Genomic DNA, 27,661 nt, shown 5'->3' on the forward strand with positions numbered 1-27,661 from the left:
ATGCTTCCCACCACCTCATGCCACAATCTCTCTCTTTCCGATGGCTATCGCCACAACCATTTCCCTAACAGAGCTTGATTTTTTCTAGTTACCCTCCCAAGTCCCAAATCCCCCTCTTCTTTACTTTTGCACACAATTTCCCAATTAACTAAGTGATCCTTTTTTTCTTGTCCCGGCTCCCACTTGATTTTTTCTAGGGGAAATGATTTCCCCTTGGACTTTTTTTAGTCTTTCGACTAGAACCTTTGCTAAAATTTTGTATACTCTCCCAGTCAAGCTGATAGGTCTGAAATCTTTTGCTTTTAGAGTACCCTTTCTCTTGGGAATCAAGCATATGAAATTAGAATTGTTTCCTTTGTTGACAATGGCTGAATGATAGAAATCATTAAACACCTGCATCAAATCTGAACTAATTATGCTCCAACAAATCTGATAAAATAGAATTGGGAAATCATCAGGGCCCGGGGCTCTATCTCCATCCATGCTAAAGACAGCTTCCTTCACTTCTTGATCTTGAAACTCTCTTTCTAACCACTGACTATTCTCCTCCGAAATTTAAACCCTTCCCAAAAGCTTATGGAGAGTTTTCTGTTTTCTTTCTTTGAGTAAAGATCTTTAAAGAAGTATAAGAAAGCTTCAGAAATTTCCTTAGGGTCCTCCACTTCTCGTTGTCCGATTTTTAATTTTGTTATAAGATTTCTTTTCTGCTTCCCAGATGCAAAAATGTGGAAGAACCTGGAGTTATTGTCCCCCTCCTTTAACCATATGACCCTAGATCACTGTCTCCAGTAAACTTCTTCTCTTCTTACTACCTTTTCCCATTCTTTTCTTAGCTCAAATCTTCTCATTCTTTCGTTCTCATTTAGGTGCCCACTCTGCTCCTTTTGGTCTAACTCATCCAATTCGGATAGGATTGCTGATTTCTCTTCTTTGAAGGCTTTAAATTCCTCTTTGGCCCATCCCATTAGCTTCCTTTTTACATATTTTAATTTTTCCAGAAATCTGTACCCTGGCCAACCTTCTGTCTTGCATTCCTCCCACCATGAGGCAACCTTTTTGCAGAAATCTTTGTGATCCGTCCAGAACTTTTCCAGCCTAAAAGGGGTTTTTCCTCTGATCACCAAATCTGTACTTAAGGTGATAGGTGGTCCGAAGTACATCGGGAGCGGATCTCTTGAAAGGTCAGGGGGTAATGGGCTTCCCAATCTGAAGTAATTAAGAATCAGTCAAGCTTACAACTTATGGCATTCTCCTGCATGTTCGACCAGGTAAAGTTACCGTTCCTTAGGGCGAGGTCATGCAGCCTGTGTCTAGATATAAAGTTGAGAACTCCCTCATGCTTCTATTTACCCTCTTCCTATTCGAATGTTCTTGACTGAATCTCGTGACATTGAAATCTCCTTCCACAACCCATGGAATCTCATCATGTTCATGCAGTGAATCCAGCTCTTCCCAAAATCTACTCCTATTTGATGGATCATTAGGGCCATAAACTGCTGTTAGGATCAAGGTAAAATCATTTGACTTGTTTGTGAAAAGCAGCGAAAGAGAGAATTCGCCTCTATCAACTTTCACTCCTGAAACCACATCTTCTCTCCACATGACAAGGATTCCTCCTGAAGTGCCTATGGCTGGGAGTGTAGCCCATTTTCTTCCTCTTAAACCCCAGATTGCTCTGATTAACTTTCTGTCCACCTCTTCCTTTTTGGTTTCTTGAATTAGAATAATGCCAGGATTCTCTCTTCGGAAAGTATCTTTTACTAAGCTTCTCTTTATTTCTCCACCTAACCCCCTTATATTCCAGCTCAGGATTTTCATCTTAATCTCTGATGATCAAAACTGAATAGGGAATTGAAGAGGCTGATCAAAACTGAAGTAAAATTTTCAGCTTCTGGATGGTGGTCACATGTATTCATATCTGCCTAAATGCCATCAAATGTCAATTCACACAAGACACCTGCAGACTTTTTGTAGATTATGTTAACAGAATAATATAAATCTTATCATCAGAAGTAGGATTCATGTGGTATACACTGCTAGATATGTTACACAATAGTTGTTATTGACAGGGATATAACTACATATACCACAGTTGAGCACGAAATGCTTTCAGACATTTTAATATACTAGTAAGCGTGCACGTGCTTTGCACATGGCAATTTTAGATGATGATAATGATAGTAATAATGTATCCAAAATTTTCTATAAATTTTATGAATTTTTATCTGTTTTTATTTATTTTTTAATGATAGTAATAATGTATCCAAAATTTTCTATAAATTTTATGAATTTTTATCTGTTTTTATTTATTTTTTTTGTTTTTTTATTATTAATCGGATGCAGATTGCAAATTCCAAATCTGATTGCACAAACACCTCATCCAATTGGGTCGAGTTGTGAAGTTTCAAGTATCATTGAGAGGCTTACTTGCTTGACTAGACTCTTCTTTTTATAGTGTTTTGTCTTTTTCGTGTATCTTTTTTATTTTGTTCATTTATAAAAAAAATCTAAGATTTAAATAGAGTGAATTGAATGAGGTGAAAAGTAGTAGTTCAATTTACAATTTAAACCTTACAATTAAATAGGGACTAAATCACTAAATTCAAAAACGAGTATTTTAGTCAAAAGAAAGTTCCACAATCTTATTCATATTTTTAATAGTAATGTAAATATAGAATTATAGATGTGTTCAATTTTTCTACAATATTTTTGTATTTTTGTGTGTAAAAATAATTTGGATATATCATGCTTATTTTTATTTAATATGATAAATATATAATATTACACATGGGCTTGATTGCTTCTTTTAAAAAAAATTATGTATTTTTATATTTATTAATTTTTATTATTTATTTGACATTAAAAGTTAAAACATTTAACCCTAAAGTTGAACTATTTATTATTATTATTTTTTTTATTTCATTTTTGGTTAGTTCTAAATTATGTATTTTATTTTCATTATCAATAAAATAAGTATTATCAATAAAAATAATTATTGTTTATTAATAATTTTTATATTTCATTTTTGGTTAGTTCTAAATTATGTATTTCATTTTCATTATCAATAAAAATAATTATTGTTTATTAATAATTTTTATATTTCAGTTTTGGTTAGTTCTAAATTATGTATTTCATTTTCATTATCAATAAAAATACTTATTGTTTATTACACTTATTTTTTTAATTTGATTAATAAAAATATCACGTGTCTAGTTCTTTCTACATTTTTTGTAATTTTCGATATTTATGTCTATTTTAAAAATTCTATTACCTAACTATGACTTCATAGGTTGATCAATTTGATTTGGATGGTTGAATTGCTTAGCCACCACTTAGATAAAAATGATTTTATTTTTGAGTTAGTTTTAATATATCTGGGTTTCTATTGTTAAAAATTTTTAAATAGATCTAATTAGTAGCATTTATTAGTGGAAAATAACTTAACAATATAGGATTAATAAGAGAAAATAGGATTTAATACCTTATGTATAAGACTTAATGAGAGGGGATTAAACGAGGTGGCAAGTAATAATCAAAGTTACATTTTCAACCCTTACAGTTAGAGATGGATTAAATACACAAATATAGACATTCTAATAAGCGTGCACATTCTTTGCACGTGTAAATTCTAGATGATGATAATGATAGTAATAATATATCCAAAATTTTCTATAAATTTTATGAACTTTTATTTTTTTGTTTTTTATTATTAATCGGATGCAATCAAATCCAAATCTGATTACACAAACACCTCATCCAAATATATGATAATCGGATCGAGTTGTGAAGTTTCAAGTATCATTGAGAGGCCTACCTACTTGGTTAGACTATTCTTTTTGTAGTGTCTATCTTTTTGGTGTATTTTTTTTTTCTTTTGTTCATTTATCAAAATAATGTAAGATTAAATATAGGAAATTGAATGAGATGAAAAGTAGTAGTTCAATTTACAATTTAAACCTTACAATTAAATAGAGACTAAATTCAAAAACGAGTATTTTAGTTAAAGGAAAGTTCTACAATCTTGTTCATATTTTTAATAGTAGTGTAAATATAGAATTATAGATGTGTTCAAAGTTTTCTACATTTTTTTTGTATTTTTGTGTGTAAAAATAATTCTAATATATCACACTTACATTTTATTTAATATGATAAACATATGATATTATACATGTGCATGCATGCTTTTTTGCAAAATTTATGTATTTTTTATTGTTTTTTTTTTATATTTTATTAATTTTTATTATTTATTTATGACATTAAAGGTTAACACATTTAACCCAAAAGCTTAACTATTTATTATTAATTTTTGGTTAGTTCTAAATTATGTATTTTATTTTCATTATCAGTAAAAGTAATTCTTGTTTATTACACTTATTTTTTTTAATTTGATTAATAAAAATATCTTAAATGTGTCTATTTTTTCCACATTTTTTGTAAATTTATATATCTATTTCTACTTTAAAAATTTTATTACCTTATGACTTCATAGGTTGATCAATTTGATTTTGATAGTTGAATTACTTAGCCATCACTTTGATAAAAATGGTTGTTTTTGAATCAATTTTAGAATATATGAGTTTATATTGTTAAAAATATTGACATAGATCTAATTAGTAGCATTTATTAGTGAAAATTAACTTAAATATACAGGATTTAATAAGAGAAAATGGGATTTAATACCTTAAGTATAAGACTTAATGGGAGGGGATTAAATGAGGTGGAATGTAATAATTGAAGTGACATTTTCAACCCTTACAATTAGAGATGGATTAAATACACAGATATAGGCATTTTAGTAGCCATTAAAGGTTTAAAGTTGGAATTAAACTTATAATAAAATGAATTTTATACCCTTTCTCAAACAAAGAAATAGAGGGTAATTTTAGTCAAAAAAAGTTTCACATTGCATTCACACTTACATATATATATATATATACCAAATGTACCCATTAACATTCAAAGCATCTACATAAAGTTGATATTAATACCCCCTTATCAAAAACATGAAAATTTCAGCTTATGATCACCCCACCTCATGCTTGGTAGGTGAGAGCAAGGGGGACAAAAGGGCTGGTTCAGCTATTATCCTATGCATTTCTTACTGAAAAGTTTTTTTTTTTTTTTTTTTCATTTGAATAGGTAAGAGCAAGGGCAGCAGATCTTAAGTTGGCAGCTGGTGGGGAAATCAATTTGATGGAGGGACGAGATATTCATATACATTTTCCTGCTGGTGCTGTACCAAAGGATGGACCCTCAGCTGGTGTGACCCTGGTAACAGCACTGGTGTCACTCTTCAGTCAAAAAAGAGTAAGAGCAGACACAGCAATGACAGGAGAGATGACACTGCGGGGTCTGGTATTACCAGTTGGTGGCATCAAAGATAAGGTGGGTGTTATTATACACATTTATGTAAACTTGTTGTACTACCGGTCAAAACATTCTGATAGCAATGGCTGCTTTGATGCATGTGATTCACATATTACACCAAAGAATTGAATGATGGATTGCCTCTTGGTCACATGATTCTTATAGGCTCTGACCATCAAAAGTGTTGTCTACTTCTGAATGATCAATACTTTTTCTGTGGGGGGAAATGAAGATTGCTGATTGAATAGCTAGAATCTTTTTGATAGGAAGCCTCTACATGACTTGGGCCTACCCCAACAGAGGCAGTCTGTATCTTGAATCCTGGAAGACTGGAGTATTTATATAATGGCTACAATGACATTATTCCTGAGGCACCATATACATTTTTATCTGAAAGAGACAAGTCCCAAGTTTCTATAATCAGACTAGTGGGAAAAATTTACATATTATGTTTCTGAATCTTAACGCACATCAGAATATCCATGCATAAGAAGTTAATAGGATTTTCTACTTAAACTGCAGGTATTGGCTGCACACCGTTATGGTATCAAAAGGGTTATTCTTCCGGAGAGGAACTTGAAAGACTTGGCTGAAGTACCATCAGCTGTTCTTTCTAGCTTGGAGGTACTTTTATTTCTATTGAAATATTATTGTATTACTTAGAAGCAAATTAACCTCATTCGTGTAAAGCATGACATGTATACCTTTCACTGGAATCTCTCATGAATGATCACAAATTACAGGCTGCACATAAAGGTGAAACCAGACCAGTCCTATGCAATGCCATAGATTCTTATCTGCTCCATCTTCTGGTTTTTACAGATATTGTTTGCAAAGCGGATGGAAGATGTATTGGAACAGGCATTTGAAGGTGGATGCCCGTGGAGACAAAATGCAAAATTATGATAATTTATGAATGCTTGCTAACATTGCCATTATTGAGTCATTTACTCAGCAACAGCTGGACTGGCTTGCAGACTGGGTTGATTTAGAAAATCCGTTGATCACAGATGAACAAACCATTATTTGAGAAGACTCAACCTGGTCGGGAAGGAGCTAGTCATTCATGTCAACCCAATTTTCAATGTATCGTCGATATTTATAAGAGAGCGCAGCCAATGTAGCATTCAAGGTATACTTTTAGACAGGGCAAAGAAGGCTTCCCTGGTACAGTTACAAAATTGATTACCCTTCTTGTGTATAAAATAACATTGAAATAATAATATAAACAACAGAATGCTAATTATTTGTTTCATTCAACACTTGATCAGTGGTACGTTTACCTTCTTCAACTCTTCTTGCATAATGGATTATGGCGATAATCACGTGGGTGGATGGATTAGCTGGTTGTACTACCTTGGATGGATTAGATGGATTACAAGGCTGGTATCTGCCATTTCACAATGAAGGACCCCCTATTCCTTTTTCTCCCTTATGATCCGGTCCATTTTGGCGCCGGGGGGTGGGGGGCTGGTGGAAGAGTCCATTCCATCTGGAGAATAGGTCCAATTTGGAAGTTGTCCTTGGAACTTGGAAGAATATGGACTCTGACCTATCTGGCTGATTTTTTTGGTGGTTCTTTTCTTGGTGTTTGAGTCTCTGTTGTAGGTTGTAGTTTGTTGTTTACTCAGTGTCTGGTTCTGTGGTTTGGTTGTTTAGTTGGCCTTGGTCGTGTTCTTTGGTCTTGGTCATTTTTACCCTCTTCTCTCCATCATGTCTTCAATCTCTTTCTTTCTCTTCTTGAGAAACAAAATGGGGAATAATCAATTTTGATTAATTTTTACCAAGGGCGTACCTAAGCTAAGAGAAGAATTTTTTACTATTTTTATAAAAACAAAAGGGCACACCATTTCAAAAGGCAGGTTTGTTTGTTGTTGCTTCACCGACATTGCCATTGTGGAAGAAGAGAGAGAGAGTAAAAGGAAGAAAGGAGAAGAGGAATGGAGAGAGGAAGAGGGGGGAAAATAGGCTCTCTTTAGAGGGACGGGATCAGCTGCCCACGGAGTGTGCCTCACAGCCCATCCCATCTATGCATTGGGAGCATCTCCCATGAGAATCCGGATCTTCTGCCCACGAGAACTCTGCCCACGTCTATCTACAACACACTACCCCCATGAATTGGAAACATCTCCCCCTTCATAATGCTATCTAGGAGGATGAGATGTTCTTCATGTGTGGCTGCGATGATATGTGGGTAGAGTTTTTGTGGGCAGGAGATCCTGACTCCTCCCATGACAAGAACGGGATCCGATCACCTCGTTCGATGGTATATTTTTATTAGCAACAAAGAAAGGGAAAAAGAATAAGGAGAGAGACTAACATGTTTTGACAATTTAATGAACAATTAAAGGGTGTTTTTTGTCTGTGTTTAATCCAATTTTTTTAATTCATCGTTGATTTGGATGGTCAAATTGTTTGAATAGTCACCTAGTTGACTTTTTGGTCCGGTTCTTATAAAACCCATCGTTGCCTCAAAAACTGTCGAAAAGTCAACAAAATCGTCGAATTGGCAACCCGGTCACCGAGTCACGGGTTACATATTAACTGTGTATGCAAACTTTTAGGAGGCTATAACTTTGCACTCTGGTGTTCGATTAAGGAAAACTTTTCAAGATCTATGCACTCCAAGATGCCAAAGGCACCTTGTCCTACTATTTTTGTGAGAACCCCCTCTTTCCCCTAAATTGCAATTCTTAATACATAAAAAAATAAAAAATTTAAATCAAATATAAAATAATACATATATCATGTCTAAAATATAATTATACATTATTTATTGATAAGATACGTATTTGTATATATTAGATTCCTTTAAAAGTTCAACAATGTATATGTAAATAGTTTTAAAACTACAATTTTTTTTTTATCAATAACAAAATGATTTATTAGATTATAAAAATTGTGAAACTTTAAATACAAGAAAGAGGAGGTAAAATATCTTAACTCCCTCACAACTAAGAACAAGAAAGAATGCTAAAAAATAGCCCAAAACAAAGAGTCCTTAAGCACCCCTTGCTTGGCTGACCCATCAGCCATGGAATTAGCACTTCTCTTCACCCAATTATAGTTCACCTCAATATCCCTACTCAGCCATTTAAATTTTTTATTTTCATTTCTGTAGCTCCACAAGCCATTGCTTTCCTTCAACCACCTAATCACCACCTCCGAGTCCCCTTCAATGACCAAGCATCGAATGTTTAATTTTCTTGTTCTTTTGATTCCTTCCAGAACTACTAAAATCTCAGCCCTAAGAGAGTCGCCCTCTCCAATAGGGCCAGAGAACATGGCATTAGTAATCCTAGCCTCATTCTTGAAAACTCCCCCAATCCTAGTAGGCCCAGGATTCCTTAAGCTATAGCCATCAAAATTCAGTTTTATGAATCCTGAAGGAAGGGGGGACGAAGAAGGTCTAGAGGTCCTTTTGCACTGGGCCGAGGTAGCTATTTCTTTCCATTTTCTCAAAAGGTCAGCCATGGAATAATATGAAAAAAACTCCAAAGATTTCAGCCGGTGACCAACCCTTAAAGTGTATCAATTCAGTTAAATTCTCCATAGATCTTTCCTTGTCTGAAAAAAGTCTAGAGTTCCTCTCTTCCCATACGAACCAACACACAGTCGCCCTAATGCTTCTCCACATGATCTTCCCTCTTTTCTTAAGCCATCTTGAGAACGATGGAGAGAACAAGCTTTGCAAATTTACAGGGAGATTCCAAGTACATCCAAATAGGGAGGAAGCCCATTCCCAAACAGTTTTAGTAACCGGACAAGTAACCCTAAGGTAGTAAGCCGTTTCTCTATTAGCTTTGCAAAGAATACATCTATTGGAAAATAAACAGGAATTATGTCTCTTTCTTTGAAGCAAGTCATTTGTGTTTATTTTTTCTAAGAAAGCTTTCCAACAAAAACTACCAACCCGAGGAGGAATGGATTTACTCCAAATCTCATTAACAGGAAAGGATAACCCAGAGGAAACAGGAGGTTGGACCAAAGTCTCAAACGTCAAGGTATATATAAGTAGTTTCCTCAAACGTAAAGGTATATATAAATAATGAACCCTAAAAGATTTCTCATGTTATATTCAATTTCTTAACCAAATTGGTTTGGGTGAGTTTAGTTAGTTGTTGATGAGCTTAAAAAATCCCATTTTTTATTTTTTTAAATAAAAAATCACAAAATTCTAAAGACGTTGGGAAGCAATATTAAAAACCTGACATGGACAATTGCATTCTTAGAATATAGTATAATACTATAATTTTAGGGGAGGGTGCCAGCTACAGTTAGGATGCTGGTAAAGTCGCTGAAGGTGGGCGTTTGGAGAGGACTACCCCTATAAATAGTTGCACTCAGATTTGGTCCTCACAGAGTGCACCAGCGCCTCACACTTCATACCAACCTCACAGCAGATCGCAACCATATATCGAGAACATCTCATAAATGACAACGTCAAGTAGAAGAAATATTTTCAACGTCTGCTATGTGAGAAGCAAATCTAGATTCTAAATAATTACCAATACTTGGGTAGTAATGACACTTGGCCTAAACTTCGGAACATTGACACTCAAGTCCAGCCATTAACATTCTATCACTTATTTGGAGTACCTGATGTTATTATGTTTGTCATTAAATATTTGAAAATCTCAAAACTACCTTTTTTTTTGTATATTTTATGAGTGTTTTATCCTCTCCTTCATTGATTTCTACCCCTTAATCTTGACCCTTCTTTCTCCGTCTTCCTCAGTTGAAGCAATACGTCAACCTTCATAGAGGAGGTTTTGTTTCTAAAATCCAATTTTAAAATCAGAATGGAGGTTGGGAATTATTAAAAAAGTTTTCCATAGTTAGTTAAATCTATTAAAATTTGTAGCAAGCTATAACACCAAGAAAGAAAAAATAAGAAACAATTTACAGAACCGAAATTATCTGATACTGAAACTGAAAGGCAGTTATGTGAAAAGAAAAAAACCTAATCCATTTATGTCACATCTTTAAAGTAGAAACACTATAAGGTGCATAATTGTGATATCAGACAGCTTACAAGATTATATCGAAAGAACCCAAGTGTCGGACGTTTTGGATTCACGGTGCCTTCTGTATTATAAGTAGGGCTGTCAACGGGTGGGGTTTAGGTAAAACCAGTTTCAAACTGATTATTAATCAGGATAAAATCACAGACCCTAAATAGTCCCAGTTAATAGTTGGGTCTATTAGATTCAAGTCCAATGAACCCGATTATACTGAAAATAATATTATTTATTTAAATAGTAACTTAAAATTTTAATTTTAATAATATAGCCTTAATGAAAATGACAGAAAATATTAAATTGTTTATATGTTAATAAGTTAAACATTTTTAATTAATATTATCTTATTTATTATCTATCAAATCATAAAATGATAAAAAAAATGGTAAAAATTATATGAAAATTAGAAAATATTATATATTTAATAAAATAATTGATACTGAGCCTGCATTGGTTCGGGAAGGTAAAAACTGGAACCAACCGAATTTTTAATCAGAACAAAATCATGAAACTAGAACTGTTATAATCGCTGACCCATTGACAGCTCTAATTATAAGAGACCAGGCCATGGTGTGGCAATCCTTGATCCATATGGTGCGCTATTGGCAGTGGTAGCTTTTAGGGGGCTTTCTTTTTCGGATTTTGAAAGGGAAGAAAGTTGGTCAATGGGATTTTGGTTCCCATTGACCAAGAATCCCATGTTCTTCCAAATTTATGTGGGGATCAGGGAAAGTTTATTTTCCTGGTAAGTGATACCCATCTCCTAGGTGGGTAAATAACTTTCCCACATAGAGGGAAAGTTGCTAACACTTGAATGAGACAAAAATGCCCCTTTTAATAATGCATTTTTATGGCTAAAATGGTCATTACCTTATCTATATGAGAAATACAAGAACATGGATAAATACACTTACCCAGGTAAGTGTTTCCCAGGAAAAACTTATTCAAATAACTGCATGCCTGCATTTACCAGGATAAATAACTTATCGAAAAGCGAACGGGGCCTTAGTGGCATGCCCAGATCTGGCTTGTTGGCTGAAGCATTTGCAGGTTAAAAGGCATTCAACTGATGAAATAACCAAGGGTCCCTTTTGGTTCACAGTTGAAACTTGAAATTGGAATATAATCGAAATCTAAATTCATTGAAATCAGAATTAGAGTGGTTTATTCCTCCACCTATTTGGTTCAGACTGCAATCGTAATCAATTGGAATGGATTCTTATTCCCAAGGGAGGGGGAGGGAATGGAGAATGCCATTCCACCAAGAATATAAATTGGATTCCAAGTTCAGACCCTATTCCTATGAACCAAACGGACCTAAATATTGATTAGTTGTATTCTCAAATAGCAGGGTTTTGGACTTTTGGTTGACCAGATGCAAAGATGGATAGAGGCGAGAGTTGGAACTTGGAAGTCCAAGCAGTATTTAAGGATGCTAATTGTAAATTAACAAGATCGATTGATGTCAAATCACACCATATATTCCTAGGATGAACACCAGGATTGCTCACTTTTTGTCTGGTAACTAACTAGTAAGGATTGTGTTTTTAACCCTTGATGGGGATGGGCATTGATCCCTCCTGATCTGTGAGTACTATCTTATCTGTACCATCTTATCTATGCACATGACAAATTTAACTACATTATTCCAGCTGCAGTATATGATTACCCTCAAAAATAAACATTGAGGTTACTTACCCAAATGCATTTATCCGGATACATATATTTATTACTTTTTTATTTCTCAAATAAATAAGAGAATGACTATTTTAACCATAAAAAGCTATTATTAAAAAGGATAATTCTGTCCCTTGGCAACTACATAAATCTAAAAAAAAATATGGGTATTTTCTTTAATGAAAAATCAAAATCCCATTAAACGACATTAAGTAGCCAATGCCATTTATAACAGACGTTTAAGACACCCTTCTACGAGAATCTTCACCTCTGTTGGGTCGGACACAAGCTCCACCTTTATTAAGCATTTAAGCTCAGTTTGGAAAGAGTACAAATACACATACATACAGTAGAAATAAATACAAAATACAAGGTTTTACACTCTATTCCTTCCAAACCGAGCCTAAGGGAAGTTGCAGACTTGCAGAGTGGCCCCACCTGCTGATCCTTCCAACGCCCACGCATCTAGCCATGAAGACCTTGTAGAGAAGTTAGACATCGAGACAAACCTAGAAGCTGAAGACGCCATGTTATGGCTAGACATTGCCAGACCTCTCTCTTCACTAGGTGTCTCTCTGTTCCTTCTAAATGGCAGTATAAAAAAATTTAAAATAGAATGAAGTATAAGAAGATGAGGTCAAGTGACGGACCAACGAATGTCCAGAATTTTATTTTAACTTGCTAGAAATAAGTATGACAAAACCTAAACAAGGAGAATTCATTATCTTGCATTCAAGAAAAGCTGAAAGAGATAACACTTGAAAATTTCTTGCTCAAGACGAAATGACAGTGAAGCTGAGAAATACAACTAAAAGACTGAAGCAACAGTAAAAGAACTACCACTAGCCCGTGAGTGCAGAGTTGAGAGCACTGTGGACATCCACCCCAATTTGGGCCTCGGCTTTCTCTAAGTCGGTCGAGGCTGTGCTAAGCTTTTGGGTGAAGTCTGCGAGGCCCTTTTGAACCAAGGCTGGATCAATTCGGTCAATCGGTACTGCTTCAACGGCAACTACGTCTGCAATAGAGTTTGCATGGATAAATGCAAATCCACTGCTAACGAAGTACTTGGTCACATCATTTCCTTCATGCACAGATAAGATCCCAGGCTTCAACTCTGCAATGGTGGCTACATGACCAGGCAGAACACCCATCTGCCCAGTTGTGGCTGGGATTATGACCATGTCTACCTGAAACACAGAAGTATTTGAATGTTAGGATGTTAATCCTTTATCTAATTATTGCTCACTATTTAGAATTTTTCAGTGCCCATCTCGCAGACTCTAAAGCCAGCTTTGTTGACAAGATTTTGTACATTTAGATGCTTCAGGACCTAACTCGATGATCTCCTATGCCACAAGCTCGTAGCAACTAACTACCAAGTGCCAACCACCTCTGACCACTCAAATGAAAGTCTATAGCTTGGATTATTACAATCATCTGATCAGGCCAATGTGGATTCAACCTGGTCGAAAGTACATTTGTACTATAGTACTACATACTTCATAGCATGACTTCAGTTTGCTTTAGTTTCATGACCTCATCCTAATAAAGTATAAATCCAGAGCAAGTTCCCCGAACACCTAACTTGGCTTGACAGACATGAAAAATTGACGCAGCCAAGTAGACAAATGTAAATGTATAATTCTCATTTTATTCAACTATATTAATATGTTTTAATCAGTTACTTAACAGTAAGTGAATAATACTTCATCTATAATTGATAGTCTTCTGTAGTTGTATATTTAATAAAATGTAACCAACTTTCAGATGTCATTCTAAAAGCAGCAACGTTCAATCCAATATTTGACTGAAGTTTAATATAGCCTAAGTTCAAACTACCCAATTCCAAACTTAGAGCAGACCATGGCACCGTGCAGTAACTGCAGTTAGTGGCTGTGTATGTGACAACTCAATCGTATTAAGTGGTGTGATTACATAGGGAGCTCCATTTATTAGTCCCCCAGACTATTTTATTCTTTTAACCTTTTAACTTACAATAATAAACAAAATATCAACTTTCTGCATATTATCTACCCTCTACTATAATTGATTAAACAACATAATCATCCTCCAGGATTCTAACTTCAGCAAGTGAATCAAGGCATATTGACCTCCAAGTGACGAGCAAGGAATTCAAAGAGGGAGCGGCACACAATGTTCTTTAATGTTTATTTTTTGCTGTGGACTACTAAACAGCTATGCTGTCAACAATTAGGATCATAGTCATCAGGACAACAAAGCAAGACTAGGTAGGCAGGCACATGATGGTTTTTAACAAATATGACCCATAATTTATTGGATACGATCCATGTATTTCAATAATGACGAATTTTGCATATATCAAAAAACATTGCATCATTAATTTCATAAGAGAATATCACTTTAATCATAAATTTCAACTACAGTATAATCAATTCCATTGAGCAATGCAGTAAGGCATTTAAAATATTGAACTCCATAGCAAGAATTCAAACAAATATACCTAATATCTTGGCTTGTTCAAATGGTTTTTCTGTTCTGCAAATGTTTTCAATGAAATAACAAGATTTTCAACATCAGAATACACCAGGGAGGAGGATAACAATCCAAGCAGGCTGCCACACAAAAACCAGTCTGAAAAACTCTTAATTGGCCTTGTCCTGACCTTAGTGTTGCATGGACTCTTCTAAATAGATGGCATGTCTATGTCAGATGAATGTTGGATACTTTTACAGAAGATAATAACATTTCTTTTTTATCTCCTAGATTATTTTACATAAATGAACAGCTAATGCACAAGATGAATGTCATTTTTTATCAGATCTCATTTAGTAATGAAGACAATTAGGTAATACCCCTTTTTGCAGGTAATATAATGTAAGAATTCCAATATACATACATATATATCAACTACTTTAATAGTGTTTATTTTTCCATGGATGTGTACGTGAATCCATGTTTTCTTGTCTTTCTGAGTCAGACTCTTAGACATACATAGGATTCTGACCCCGTGCCCGTGTCCATGAAACACTACTTGACCTCTGTTGCACACTACTTGATCGGCAGCACAAGAAACCTTGTGATATTAGTAAACTTATGTCACAAGCTCATACATAATTTGCCCCATGCAAAGCCTAAGGATCATATTTTGTTAGAAAAACAACATAGATGGTATATGATCATTTTCTTGAACCTCAGTTAAATATTGAAACAGAATAATATGGAAGCTGAGCAATCAGGCAGATGGAGAACCATATTCAATACCATTTTTTTTATGATTTTATCATGATTTAATAGCCATTAAAGTAAGAACTAAAATTTCAATATTATGGTTCTGAAGTTGACTCATTGTAAGACAAGAGATCTAAGCTTACTAGGAAAACGAAATTAAAAAAAAAAATCAAGGAAAGTGATATAAGCATTCCAGGTTGATGGAATACAAAGAAATGAGAAAGATGATACAGTGTTTCTACAACAAATGATAGCAAGGACATAAGAATATAGTATTGGAACTACTTGAGAGGGATGAGAGTTATTACAACAGAGCTGGAAGCAGGTTTTACATGGATCCACAGATCAGCAAATATGCTGACTGAAGCTTTGCTCAGACAAGGTGTGAATAGGGAAGAGCTGTATTGGGGTACTTTGTAACAAGGAAATAAAAGTAGGATCAGGGGAGGGGGCAAATGCCAACCTCATGAAAATATTGAACAGTAATCTATGACCCAATTGCTTATGCAAAAGACAACAGTTAGGTGACTGGGATGTCTTGTAGCATCTGATGCAGCTGGTTATCAAACACAGGTAACAGATATGGTGTCTTAAGTAGGTGGTGCAATATGCCATGTCATATAACCTCATAAAGTGGCACCAGCAACCATGACAGAACTATCCTCCCTTTATACAAAAATAAATGAAGAGACCTGCATGAGCTTGAGGAAGTGAAGAATATTACATTTCTTTTGTGAGAGGTTACACAATAGCCATTTCCTTCAATTCTTTTTTATTTATTTATTTGCACCTTCGAAGCATGCAGTCTTAAGGGCCTTAACCTAGATATCTTATATCTATAAACACACTCCAGAAATGCCCCAAATCTTTCAAGATTTTTCAGAATTAGTTCTCTAATTGTCTCAGCCATGAACCCACTCCAATATACTCTGCCTACTTAGAACATGGGGAGTTGAAGAATAGATTCTTTTGTATTTAGTTCCTATTGTTCATTAGTGATGACATACAGCCTTAATATCCCGCAAATGCTTTCCTTCATTTTTTATCATTTGGAACTCCAATTCTCTCCCTCTCCCTCCCCCCCCCCCCTCTCTTTTACCTCATGCTCTGGTGCCCATAGGACTGCAAGTCAAGTTTCCTGATATGAAGAATTTCAACTACATCAGGCTTGGGTTGAGGTTCGGGCCCATTGAAAATAACAAATTCCCCAACTCAAACTAATCGAAGTTGCATCCATAGGTGCCCAAGTTCTTGAATAGTGCAGCATCACATCTCACATCCAATAGTTTAAAATACAACATCCAGCACAAACTAGCCAAGCATTTCCAATGGAAGTTAATCGGAGATTCCAATCAATGAAGCAAAAATACTTGAAGTCTACCAAGAAAGTATCAAACCGGTTTAGAGAAAACCAGTTCTTTTAAGTATGAAACGATAAAGCCCTCTCGTAAGCGGGAGTTGATGCAAAACCATCCACTTAAACGAAACATCCAATCAGGAAGTTCGGGAGAAACCAAGGGTTACGCAAGAAATGTCAGGAAGGCACACTCATAGGATATGCAATTAATTGTTCAAACTTCAAACAGCATTAACTGGTGTCACCATTACCCAATGAACCAAACTTCTCCAATTAGGTAATCCTAGAATTTGAACCAGCCGTCCCTGCATCATAAACCTTGAAATTAAAGGGCAAGAGGACAAAGTCCAGAAAAATAATCACCACACGTAAAGGTGGAGTTACTTCATTGGAAAATCAATTCACCAAAACATTCTGCATTGACCAAATGTCAAAAGAGAAACAAACTAAACGACTATTCCATAAAATTAATAATCAAAACACGTAAACAAGGCTCTTTCGAGAAATTTAAAACCCTAGAAACAAAACCTCACCGAATTCATACTCCCCCAAATATTCAGAATCGAAAAAAAAAAGGAAGAAAAAACCAACTTCCTACATCAATTATCGCATAGCAAAACAAGAAGATTTGGCATTTAAGTAAGTTTTGAAAAATAAGTACCCACAGAAATAAACCCAACCTCGTTATCATCATCACTACAACCAATAACAACGAACCTAAATGAAACAAACCCTCATGAAAAGAAGTGCTAAAATTCCAAAAATCGAAATAAAGAAAGACGCTACCAACTGACACTCACCTCCTTGGCTGCGAGCTCAGATTGATAAGGAAGAACGAAGTTGACAGTGAGCTTCCCGGGAATCGAAGGAGGCGTCGGCGGTCGAGGCTGCATGAAAGAGAGGGGAGTCTTGGGTGCGTCGATGTTGGGGATCACTTTCTTCCAAGCCTCCACGAACGACGAATCGGAAGTGGGAGCCGCGGGAAGATCGGTGGAGAAGGACCTAGCCCTCATGATGGAGGTGGCTCTGGCCAACAGACGAGGCGCTTGTCGAAACATGGTCGGGCAGTTTGGTCGCTCGGTCGGACTCGCTGACGAGAGAGAGAGAGAAGGGTGTTGTCACTCACTCCTCTGTGTTTCTCCTTCGTTCCTTGTCTTCAAAATGACTCAAAAATAAAGGAAAGCGATTAAGCGAAAAGGGAAAGCCTTGACGAAACCTTTGGCTTTAGGAATTTGGGATCGAATTAGCTGCACTTTTTTGCGCTGCAATTGTCGTGAACTTCCAATCAGTATGTGACAAGTATCCTCTTACACGTGTAAATACCCATACATATTAAACCGATCAAATCCTTGCACGGGTTATGTTTTGAGTTCCTTTTTGAGTCCGCGTTCTGTGCACCCATGGGTGCACTGGACTCGTGAACCCGCCAATCAGAGGTGACCACGTCGGCTTCTTCTTCTTCTTCGTGTTTATTGCTGCAGGTGTGTGTGGAGTGTTGTTTTGGACACTGAAGCGTAGGTTACTTGATCTTAGAAAGCTGAGGGACCTTGATTTCTTAGATCTTTGTTTATAGAAGAGATAGTTGTATCTTCCAAGCTGAATTGCCCGTTCATCTGGGTTTGCAGGTCTGCCAAGAACTGGGCAGATAATCGAGAAATAGTGAAATACTGTAACTTCCGTTAGAGTAACTTGGCAGTTCTGCCAATCTAACTTGTAATTCACATCTATGAGACGAAGGGAAGGAAATACTGTAACTTCCGTTAGAGTAACTGTCTTGGAGAAACATCTGATACCTCCGTTTGTCTTCTCACAGAAACGATTACAAAGATGATGACAGCGACGGAGAACAAAGAACGTCCAAATCTATGCGGCGTACGGGCAATAGACGTTAGAAAGCGAAACCCGAAACTGTCAAGTGGACCAAGAGGTGGAGAAGAGGTTGATTTTGCCGCCGAAGTCGAAAGTAGATTCGATAATCACATGGCTCAAATCAAATAGAAACCAGTCGAACTAGGAGGTTTTGGACTCGGAAGCCTTAAGCCCACAATTTCAGGGTAAACAAATCAAATGCTTACATTCAGGTAAGCATTACAGCTTACAGCTCAACAAAATGAAACCCAAAACAGGGTAATATGAGTTGCTAAGGTTGAAGATCCTGTGACTACTGACTGCCGGTGTGAGCTACTAAGGATCTTCGATCTGTTTGAGAAGAGAAGAGCAAAAATAACATGAAGAAGAAGAATAAGGGATAATGGAATCTTTGGAGAGATTGGAGAGTTCCTGCCGGAATGCTGGAGTTCTAGCCGCCGTTCCAGTCACTGAGACCGGTCTGTGGTAAGTGGCCGGCGAGATGCTTGGGTTTGGGCTCAGAGGAGAGGATGACAAGAAATGGGGAGAGTTCAAATGACTTAGAGAAAACTTTTGATTTTTGTCCTTTTGTGTCCGGTTCAACCGGATGCCTTAAGCTAACGGTAAAGGTCCGTTAACGTCACCGCCCACGGCATGAGTCTAAGCGGGTTCAGACTGGATGGGTTAGGGTAACATGATTTTTTTTTAGAAACTTTGAAAAAAATAATTAATGAAAAAGGTCAAAATAATTGAGGAAAATTTTCATATTAGTACCCTGTACTTTCGGTTAAGTGCCACTTTGGACCTTGAACTTTAAAATACTATAATTTAGTACTCAAGCTTTCAAAACATGCCAATTTAGTATCTACCATTAACCAGCCCATTAGCCATCTATTAAGTGCCATTTGAAAAGACACATACCGTCCAAGTGTCATCTAATTCTCTTTATCAACCATCCAAACATTAATAAAAAATAAACAGTGTTCAATAAAATTTGAGTCACCGGAATGCCCATTGAGAGGAACCCCGACTTTCTTGAATAGAAGAAGCAAGGATTTGAGATTGTTCATTTTTTATCAACATATGGATGGTTGATAAAGAAAATTAGATGAAACTCAAAGGGTATTTGTCTTTTCAAATGTCACTTAACGGTTGTTTAATGATAGGTACTAGATTGACACATTTTGAAAGTTTGGGTACTGAATTGTCACATTTTAAAGTTTGGGGACCAAAGTGCCACTAGGCCCAAAGTACAGGGTATTAATCGGGAATTTTCCCACAACGAGATAATTAGATAGATAAGAAATTGAAAAAAAAAATCTTGAAATTTTATTCTATATGGATTTTGATGTATACAATTGTTTATATATGAAATGGTAGAATGAAATTGAAAACAAATTACAATAAAATTAGAATAAAAGGCTAAAGGTGTAAGACTCAAGGCACTGTAAAGAATAAGCCTCAAAGCTTAATAACAAAATTAATTAAAGCTTATAAATTGATAAAACATAACATAAAATATATCAAGTTATATTTTAAAACGCGGAGGCGTGATGTGAGGTGTTCCACTACTTAAAGGCATGAGGCGTAATTCAGAACGTAAGAAGCGTAAGCCTACTTAAGAATGAAGAGGAAGAAGGAGGGAGAAGATGAAAGAGGATCTCATTTTTCTTTATTTTTTAATAAAATCTTTTATATTAAGAAGAATGAAAATGTGTATCACTAGTTAAAAGGGGGATTCATTAATCCCCATCCCCTGACCCCGACCGAGGATTCATTAATCCCCGTCCCTTTGAGGATGGGGAAAATTACCATCCCTAAGCTTAAGATAAATGGGAAAGGAAAAAAAATAAAAAAAGGTTAAATTATTCAAGTGGGTATTTTAATAATTTAATCCATTCCATTAATTGACTTACCAGCCAACGAAATCTTGGTCGCAAATGAAAGTTTAAGGAGTATTTGTCACTTACCCCATAATGTAAGGTGGTCTTTGTAATTTATCCTTTTTTTTCAAGCCAAAAAGCAATTCATTATCAATCCATTACGACTCTCTTAAAAGCATAGGTATTCCTATTAGAATTGGGTGTGTCAATCATTGTTGAGGGAGATGCTTTACTGGTTATAAAAGCTTTCCTGGTGCATAAATACATTATAACTGATTGAAGATTAAGGATTAATCGAACACAATAGCTGTTTCGGCGGGCTATCAAATCAAGCTAATGATAACCCTCTAAGCTAGAAATAAAAATACACGGGCCCATACAAATACCATGGGCATCATATATTTTAGGAAAATTCTGATTAGTACCTTGTACTTTGGTTTGAGAGATAATTTGGTCCATGAATTTTAAAATGCGATAATCCAGTATTTGAATTTTCAAAATATGACAATTTACTACCTGTCGTTAATCAGTCTGTTAATCAGTCATTAAGTGACATTTGAAAAGTCAAAAATGCCATCTAATTCTCTTTATCAAGCATCCAAATGTTAAAAAAAAACTGAACAATCCCAAATCCTAACCTCTTCTATTTCAAAATATGAAAAATTACAATTTAAGGGCAAAAAAGGGGTTTTGGCAAAAATAGTTACCCAAAATAAAAAAACACCACAATCAGATATCGAAGTGCAACGTTATGGCCTCCCAAAGTTTGCACTTGTCATTGGGTCGAATGAGGCAACGCTCCAATTGTCCGGATCAAATGGTTTTTGACCAAGTCAACAATTTTTAACCTCTCCCTAGGTTTTACTCAAACTGTACCTGAAATCTTGACCAAGTGATGGTTCAAGTGGTTTAACCAATTGTACCAAACCCGACCTATTGGCAATCCTAAATATTTATTTAGTTCAGTTTTAAAATTTTATTAATAAAAAATATTAAAAACTTGAAGTTTGCATACATATTTAGTGTGCAACCCGTGACAAGGCAGCTTGGACCCCTCCCCCTCACATACTCGACCATTGTCTACACATTCTAGTTCCAAAGATCAGGCTACCCGACTCTTTGTTGGTTGGGCTTGGATAAGAATTTAGGCCATCGGGCTTAGACTTGGGCCCAAAACACCAAGTCCAACTTTATTGGAACTGGTCCAAGCCAATGTTTTAAAAACCGAACCGTATGCCAAACTGTTTTTGCCTTTGGGTCATGGGTAGAGGTGTAAATCGGGTAACACCTATAGTCCAGTACGACGGACTGCGGGTTATGTCGGGCCTCGGGTTTCAAGTCCATGGGCTAGCACAACACGATACAATTGAGCAGGTCATGTTGCTCGCAGCCCGTGTGTTGGCATAGCCCAACACGACCCATATATAGTATTAATATATATAAATTTATTTCAATTTTATTATTACATATATTAATAATTATATACATCAAAATTCATAAAAAATAAAATTAGATAAAATACAAGAATCTCCTGAAATTTCTAACAATCATAAAAAACTGCCTTATAGTTTCACTTTAGCAAAAACCTTCCTGTTATTTTTAAAAATTTTGACAAAAACTTCCCTTCCGTCAATCCGATGATCAAATCTTTCCAAATACGCCTGTCGACATATTGTCATCTTTCCCTTTCCCATCGACCTCTTTACCGTCTTTTCTTATTCAACCCGACAACTTCAGATCAATTCTTTGTACGGAGTTCGAAATTTTAAAGAGAGGTGGTGTGCGTTCGGGTGTCTTCATCGAGGGACAATTAGGGATTTGTTTAGTTTTTCTTGAGGCCGAATATCTTCATAGTTTTTGCGGTTTATTTAGGGCTTTTTGTTTCTTTTTTGCTCTTTTCTTGGAAATCATAGACTTTATGTTCTTGAATTCTAAAAATTTTACGGATTTTTGATATATGATTTTTTAGGCTTTTCTTTTTCCTGATTGAAACCACCAGAAAGTTTTTGGGGTTGGTTTGGGGATGGCAGATGAGGGAAATGAAGGTCAAAATAGGAGAGTGGATCTATTTGTATCTCGATCTTCCTCATTTAGCACGTCGTAGGGAATTGGATCTTGGGTCTGATCTTTCTCTTGGCTCCCTATCCGCATCAGACGAGGCAGAAATTCGTGGATGTACAGAGATATCTCATTATGCAGAGGGCTCAGATTCTCATGCTCCCTATTCCTTATCTCACGCTTCATTCTCCCCAAATCCGCAAGCTGTGGAACCTCTAGATTCTCATGAAAATTCCTCCTTTGCCTGTCCCGACTACTCGTCTCTCCCTTCTTATCCGTCTGTTCCACAAGCGACGCAATCTGATGTTGATTGTTGAACCGCTGGTATCCTGAGTATAGTCCTTACTCCCCATCTTATGATTCTGTCATTCCGACTGTGGAAGCGCGCCCGGAACCTGTAGAGCAGGACATGAATGAACTTACTGAACATTCTCCTTACTCTCCATCCTATGCTCCAGTATCAGCTACTGGGAATGATGGTTCTGAAACCATGGTCCACGAAGGTGGCAACCATGTGGAATATGTTCCATACCGTCTTATGTCCTGCTTCATTGTTAACCCCTGGATCCTCAGGTGAACTCTTAGTCCAAGAAGATAATCCACATATTCCATATATCCCAGTCAGTCCATTTGACCAAAGCCCAATATGGTGTCTCTAGTGGATTGGTACATAAAGCCACTGGGTTTGGCGCACGCCAGGTAACTGGACGGAGCAGAGATACTCTAGTTCGTGACAGCCCTTTGCACTGTGTGCTTCGGTACGATGGGAAAGGGAAAGATGACAATATGTTGACAGGTGTATTTTCGTAAAAACAAATGTAAATTAATTTGCAAAAGGTAAAATAAGTATTTGGAAAGATTTGTTCATTTGTTTGACATTGTCTGTCATGATCATTGATGGAAGAAAGGTTTTCGTCAAATTTTTTAAAAATAGAAGGGAGGTTTTTGCTAAAGTGAAATTATAGGCGAGGTTTTTATGATTGTTAAAAAGTTTAGGGCTGGTTTTTGTATTTTATTTTATTTTATTTTAAGTTCTTTTTATTTATTTTTTGTCTATTTTTATACTTTATATTAATTTTTTTTTTATTTTTAAAAAATATGGGTTAGCCCGGTTCATGGCCCGACCTAGCCTTAAATTTTCTTTATTTAAGATAAATTATGATTCTCTGAATTATTCAATCTAAATGTTATTCAAATAATAAAAAATTAACATTAAAAATGAACAGTTAGTTAGCTACACCCTATGCACATAACGAATCAAGTAAACCAAAACCTTCTTCACTACAATCATGGCTAAATTAAGGCCTTAATATTCATAAGTTACAAAGAAAACATCTTATTACAACATTTTTTTTTGGTGAAAAAAACTGAATCCATTTCATATTCTTTTAACAACATATTACAACATATTCTCTATACAAATCCATCCAGTGGAAGATGGATATGGCATATGAGAGATAATTTATTGAATATCTTACCAAACCCGCACTACTATTAGCATGGATGTTCCTACAGTTTAGAAGCTGCAGGCTTGTCCAGGAACCAGGTTAGCTTCCCTTCAGGTGAAACAATTTGGACAGGCAACAAATCAGAATTTTCCTGATTCCCAAGCGCTCTATGCACAGCATCAGCTTTACCAGATCCACATATAACAAGGGCGATGCTTGCAGACGAATTGATTACCGGAAAAGTATAAGTTATTCTCTCTGGAGGTGGCTTTGGAGAGTCCTTGATGAAGGTTACCCATCGTTTATTCTCATTGACGAGAGGATGCCCGGGGAATAGAGACGCCACATGACCATCCGGACCCATGCCCAAAAGCATGAGATCAAATTTAGGAAAGCCACTAGCTGCTGACAGATCAACTACCTTGTTATTGACTAGCTGCTTAAGACAGGCCTCATAATCATCGGCAGCACCCTCAGCAGTGAGTGCATCATTGATAGCATAGATATTACCGGGAGGAATGGGGACCTACGATATAGAAGTACAAAAAATGTAATTTCTAATAATTACAACTAGGTGCACAAAATTGCATAAATGAATGAAGAACTTAACTCTTGCACAAAATATACAATAAATGACTACAACTTGAAGATTAATGCAGTGCAAAGCAGAAACTCTTGCATTCTCTTTTTCCTTTTTTTATTTACCTTTGAGATAAAACCGTCATAGGCGAGCTTATAGTTACTGTCTTCATGATTCTTCGGCACGACCCTCTCATCCACCCAAGAAACATGCCACTTCGTCCAATCGACAGACTCAAGATAAGGGGATTCCAGCAATTTCCTAATGTTTCAATTTCATGTAATTACAGCATTAGAAAAAGGAAAAGAAAAAGTACAATAATCAGGCTTTACCAAGCAAGAGACACCAAACAGACGGAAGACGTATATGCGCATTCACCTGAGAGAATGAATCAAGGAACCTCCGGATAAAACCACAGTAAAAGCCCCTCTTTCTTGGATGAACTTTTCTGATAAATCAGCGGTATATTTAGCTAGCGAAACTGACAAATCTTCCTCACTTTCAAACACCTGTAAGTCCCCTTTCCCTTTCTCGGAGGCCGCCGTTCCTGCCATGGCAGACCTGAATCTGATCGGATCTCTGGCTGATGAGGAAACTGCTTTCGTTCTTAGCCAGCAAATAGGGGTTTTGGGCCTTTTGGCGAGAACCAGCGACTGGACGACCGGAATGTAGGAAGAACGATGCACGGGTGTGAGTCCAACAGATGATGCACGCGAAGAAACAGAAATTGAGAAAGAACCCATTCGTATTCCACACCCTTAAATGGCAATCAGTAACCGAAAATCTTTTTAGTCTTTTTCATACTTTGGTCACCGGTCGAAAAGCCATTTGGCAATATGTGTTGTAGCAGAGGCTTGGGATCGAATCCTACTATCGAGGGTCGAGGGTTTGTTATTGGTCAGGGAACATTTCAAAAGAAAGATGAAATATATATATATATATATATATATATAAAAGCGTTGAAAGGGGCTTGTACACGGGATTTTTTAACGATAATATAATTATTTTATATAATAATTATAAATTATTTATATTTTATATATTATTTATAATAATTTTTTAATAATTAATTTTAGATAAAATTATTTATCAAACTTAGTGATGATAATTTTCTTCATTTCCTCGATTTCTTTCGGGATTTGCATTAAATGTGGCGAAGATAGGATCATTTTGATGGAGATAGGAAAGTTTCATCCCTGTTATCAGGGACGGTGCAGGGACGAGGAGAGTACTCCCTGCCCCACGCAGATAGCCTGATCGATCCACTGTAATATACCACAGTTTCAACGGAGCCGATTACCAGCTCCGCAACCTCACTCAAACTACTATCGAAGGGGAATGACGAGATTTACCTGAACTATATGTCGGCCTGAGACGATAGATTAACAGGGGATAGCTTCTTCTTTCGACTGGTTTGTTTTGGAAAGAGTCGTTGCTTGAGGAAGGACCCGGGAAACTGATGAGAGGGGGGATATTTTCCCCGGTGAAAATTTCTTGGATGAGTTCGACCTGTGATTGTATGCCGTAACCAGAGAAGATCCGAAAAATCTCACGCCTGAACCTTTTTCCTCCGGTGATGGCTGCGGTTTGCTCCTAATCGGTGATGATCCTCTGCAAAGAAGAAAAGAGGCACTTTCGTCTTTCTGTTCTCGTCAAGATTGAAGAGATGAATCAGTGACCGAAGAAGAAAAAACTGAGAAGAAGGGGAATGAGAAAGAGAGATGTAGAAGGAAGAAAGCGGGGGAAAAGAGTTCTGAAAGAGGGATTGCGATACAGCGTACCGCTGCAACGGAGATAAGAGTAAAGAAAGAGGAAGATCGGCCGCTACTGCTCTGGTTCTGCCTTCGAGCTAGGAAGAGGGTGAATAGTGCGTTACTTCCGATTCTCCCGATTAGGGCGAATTTATATGTGAGGCAGGGATAATTTCGTACTTTTGGGGAATTCGAGGGGACATTTTTATAATTTCGAAAAAGTTTAGTCAAATCGGATCAAATGGTGGTCAAACCGGGGTTCTGGAAGAGGGGTGAGATTTTGGGTAAAAAATGGAGGGTTAAGATGACCACAGAGGGGGTTTCCAAGTGCGGACCAGCGAGATTTGCCGAGATAGAATCTTTTTAGATGAAAGGGTAAATGAGGATATGTTTGGCTAAAATTTGGTAAGGTGGGGTTTTCGGACATTCTGGGTTGATTGGTGCAGTTAGATTGTCCCAACTGAGCCTGGATTAGGCAGATATGGAAAGAGTTTGATTCGGTTAATCTGGAGCCTTAAAATGAAATCTATGTGATCGATGGACAAACAATGTATGTTTTGGATGAAAATTCATAAAGTAGGGTTTTTGGGTAGTAGAGGTTACATTGAGCCAACTGGGCCCGAATTGGGCAGACTTAGAATTCAGTCAATCTGAGACCTCGAAATAGAATCTTGGTGCGATGGAAGGGTAAGCAAAGGTGTTTTGGAATGGAATTTTACAGGTGGGTATTTGGAGGTGTCCATGATATGATGGTGAGGTCTGATTAGTCTTGGGGGTCAAGGTTGTAGGAATTTGGGTCAATGGGATGATCCAGAATGGAGTTTTGGTTTGATGAAAGGGCGAATGGGGGAATCTGTGATTGAAACTTTATGAGCAGGTATTTTGATGTATTCGAAGTTTAATGGTGTGGTCTAGTTGGTTTGGATGCGACAATATCAAGGGGATCTAAGTTGCGGGTGTTTAGGTTATCGAGAGGTATCAGAATGGAATCTTTGCTCAATGAAGGGGTAAATAGGGGAATTTTGGATTGATATTTTATAGGCAGGTGTTTTGGTGTGTCCTAGGTCTGGTGGTTGTGTTTGATCTAATGGTTGAGGTGTAAGTGAGGTCGATCGGGGCCATCGGATGGGCATCAGGCAGGTTTAATGGTGGATCTTAAGGTTTTGGGGCTGAAAGTTATGTTCTTTGGGTTTTTAGGTGTTTCGGAGAGGTTAGATGGGTCTGATCGGGTGTTTGGGGTAAATTGGAGGTTTAAGCGAGGAACCAAGTAAAAATCGGGTACTGACGGGCGACAATGAAATCTAGTAGAGCCACCCTCTGTAAAATCCCATATTGATGATGAATGTGGTGGTGAGAACATTGAGAAGAGTTGTTGCGCGTGTTTATTTACATTATTATCGTTTATTCTCATTTAAATCAATGTTCCATGTTTAGAGGTTCGAGTTGATTGTTGAATAGCTT

The 27,661-nt window shown here is 36.6% G+C and overlaps 3 protein-coding genes across 9 annotated transcripts in view; 1 reads left to right on the forward strand and 2 right to left on the reverse strand.

Annotated features, from left to right (window-relative positions):
• The window catches only part of LON2 (lon protease 2), a 28,030-nt gene extending 20,880 nt beyond the window's left edge, over positions 1 to 7,150 (forward strand). For 2 of the 4 annotated variants that reach the window (XR_737335.3, XR_016080967.1), the window contains exons 15-18: positions 5,140 to 5,385; positions 5,890 to 5,991; positions 6,190 to 6,499; positions 6,639 to 7,150. Coding sequence is in view for 2 of the 4 variants with exons in the window: in XM_010276256.3 (XP_010274558.2) it covers positions 5,140 to 5,385; positions 5,890 to 5,991; positions 6,190 to 6,273 (432 nt within the window). In the remaining 2 variants the exon portion in view is untranslated. The other 2 variants (XM_010276256.3, XM_088895914.1) reach the window with 1 other exon arrangement.
• A 5,557-nt stretch (positions 7,151 to 12,707) lies between these two features.
• Positions 12,708 to 17,858, reverse strand: LOC104609857 (ATPase, F1 complex, delta/epsilon subunit). Of its 2 annotated transcripts, XM_010276257.3 has the most exons (3): positions 17,433 to 17,858; positions 16,884 to 16,937; positions 12,708 to 13,252 (listed from the first exon to the last, which is right to left on the reverse strand). In XM_010276257.3, the coding sequence occupies exons 1-3, from the start codon at positions 17,688 to 17,690 to the stop codon at positions 12,908 to 12,910; spliced, it is 657 nt and encodes a 218-aa protein (XP_010274559.1). In that variant the 5' UTR covers positions 17,691 to 17,858; the 3' UTR covers positions 12,708 to 12,907. The 2 variants fall into 2 exon arrangements, with proteins under 2 accessions (XP_010274559.1, XP_010274560.1); XM_010276258.3 differs by lacking the exon at positions 16,884 to 16,937 and having other exon boundaries at positions 17,433 to 17,849.
• A 6,065-nt stretch (positions 17,859 to 23,923) lies between these two features.
• LOC104609858 (putative 6-phosphogluconolactonase 4, chloroplastic) lies at positions 23,924 to 26,348 on the reverse strand. 3 transcript variants are annotated; one of them, XM_010276259.3, is made up of 5 exons: positions 26,231 to 26,348; positions 25,802 to 26,092; positions 24,828 to 25,206; positions 24,575 to 24,710; positions 23,924 to 24,395 (listed from the first exon to the last, which is right to left on the reverse strand). In XM_010276259.3, the coding sequence occupies exons 3-5, from the start codon at positions 25,190 to 25,192 to the stop codon at positions 23,931 to 23,933; spliced, it is 966 nt and encodes a 321-aa protein (XP_010274561.1). In that variant the 5' UTR covers positions 25,193 to 25,206; positions 25,802 to 26,092; positions 26,231 to 26,348; the 3' UTR covers positions 23,924 to 23,930. The 3 variants fall into 3 exon arrangements, with proteins under 3 accessions (XP_010274561.1, XP_088752041.1, XP_010274562.1); XM_088895915.1 differs by having other exon boundaries at positions 24,828 to 25,102; positions 26,231 to 26,345; XM_010276260.2 differs by having other exon boundaries at positions 24,828 to 25,102; positions 25,802 to 26,332.
• Positions 26,349 to 27,661: the final 1,313 nt, after the last annotated feature.

Source organism: Nelumbo nucifera, chromosome 1 (genome assembly GCF_055504915.1).
Source record: "Nelumbo nucifera cultivar China Antique chromosome 1, China Antique-T2T, whole genome shotgun sequence".
Lineage (NCBI taxonomy): Eukaryota > Viridiplantae > Streptophyta > Magnoliopsida > Proteales > Nelumbonaceae > Nelumbo > Nelumbo nucifera.

Bases quoted from the DNA above. Each gene is read 5' to 3' on its own strand.
- LOC104609857 (XM_010276257.3), bottom strand. From the start codon at position 17,690: ATGTTTCGACAAGCGCCTCGTCTGTTGGCCAGAGCCACCTCCATCATG. The intron at 16,938-17,432 runs GTGAGTGTCAGT...TTTATGATGCAG, and splicing joins CTGAGCTCGCAGCCAAGGAG to GGACGGCTGGTTCAAATTCT. The intron at 13,253-16,883 runs GTAATGGTGACA...TCTGTGTTTCAG, and splicing joins GGAGAAGTTTGGTTCATTGG to GTAGACATGGTCATAATCCC.
- LOC104609858 (XM_010276259.3), bottom strand. From the start codon at position 25,192: ATGGGTTCTTTCTCAATTTCTGTTTCTTCGCGTGCATCATCTGTTGGA. The intron at 24,711-24,827 runs GTGAATGCGCAT...TTGAAACATTAG, and splicing joins TCCTTGATTCATTCTCTCAG to GAAATTGCTGGAATCCCCTT. The intron at 24,396-24,574 runs GTAAATAAAAAA...TCTATATCGTAG, and splicing joins ATGACGGTTTTATCTCAAAG to GTCCCCATTCCTCCCGGTAA.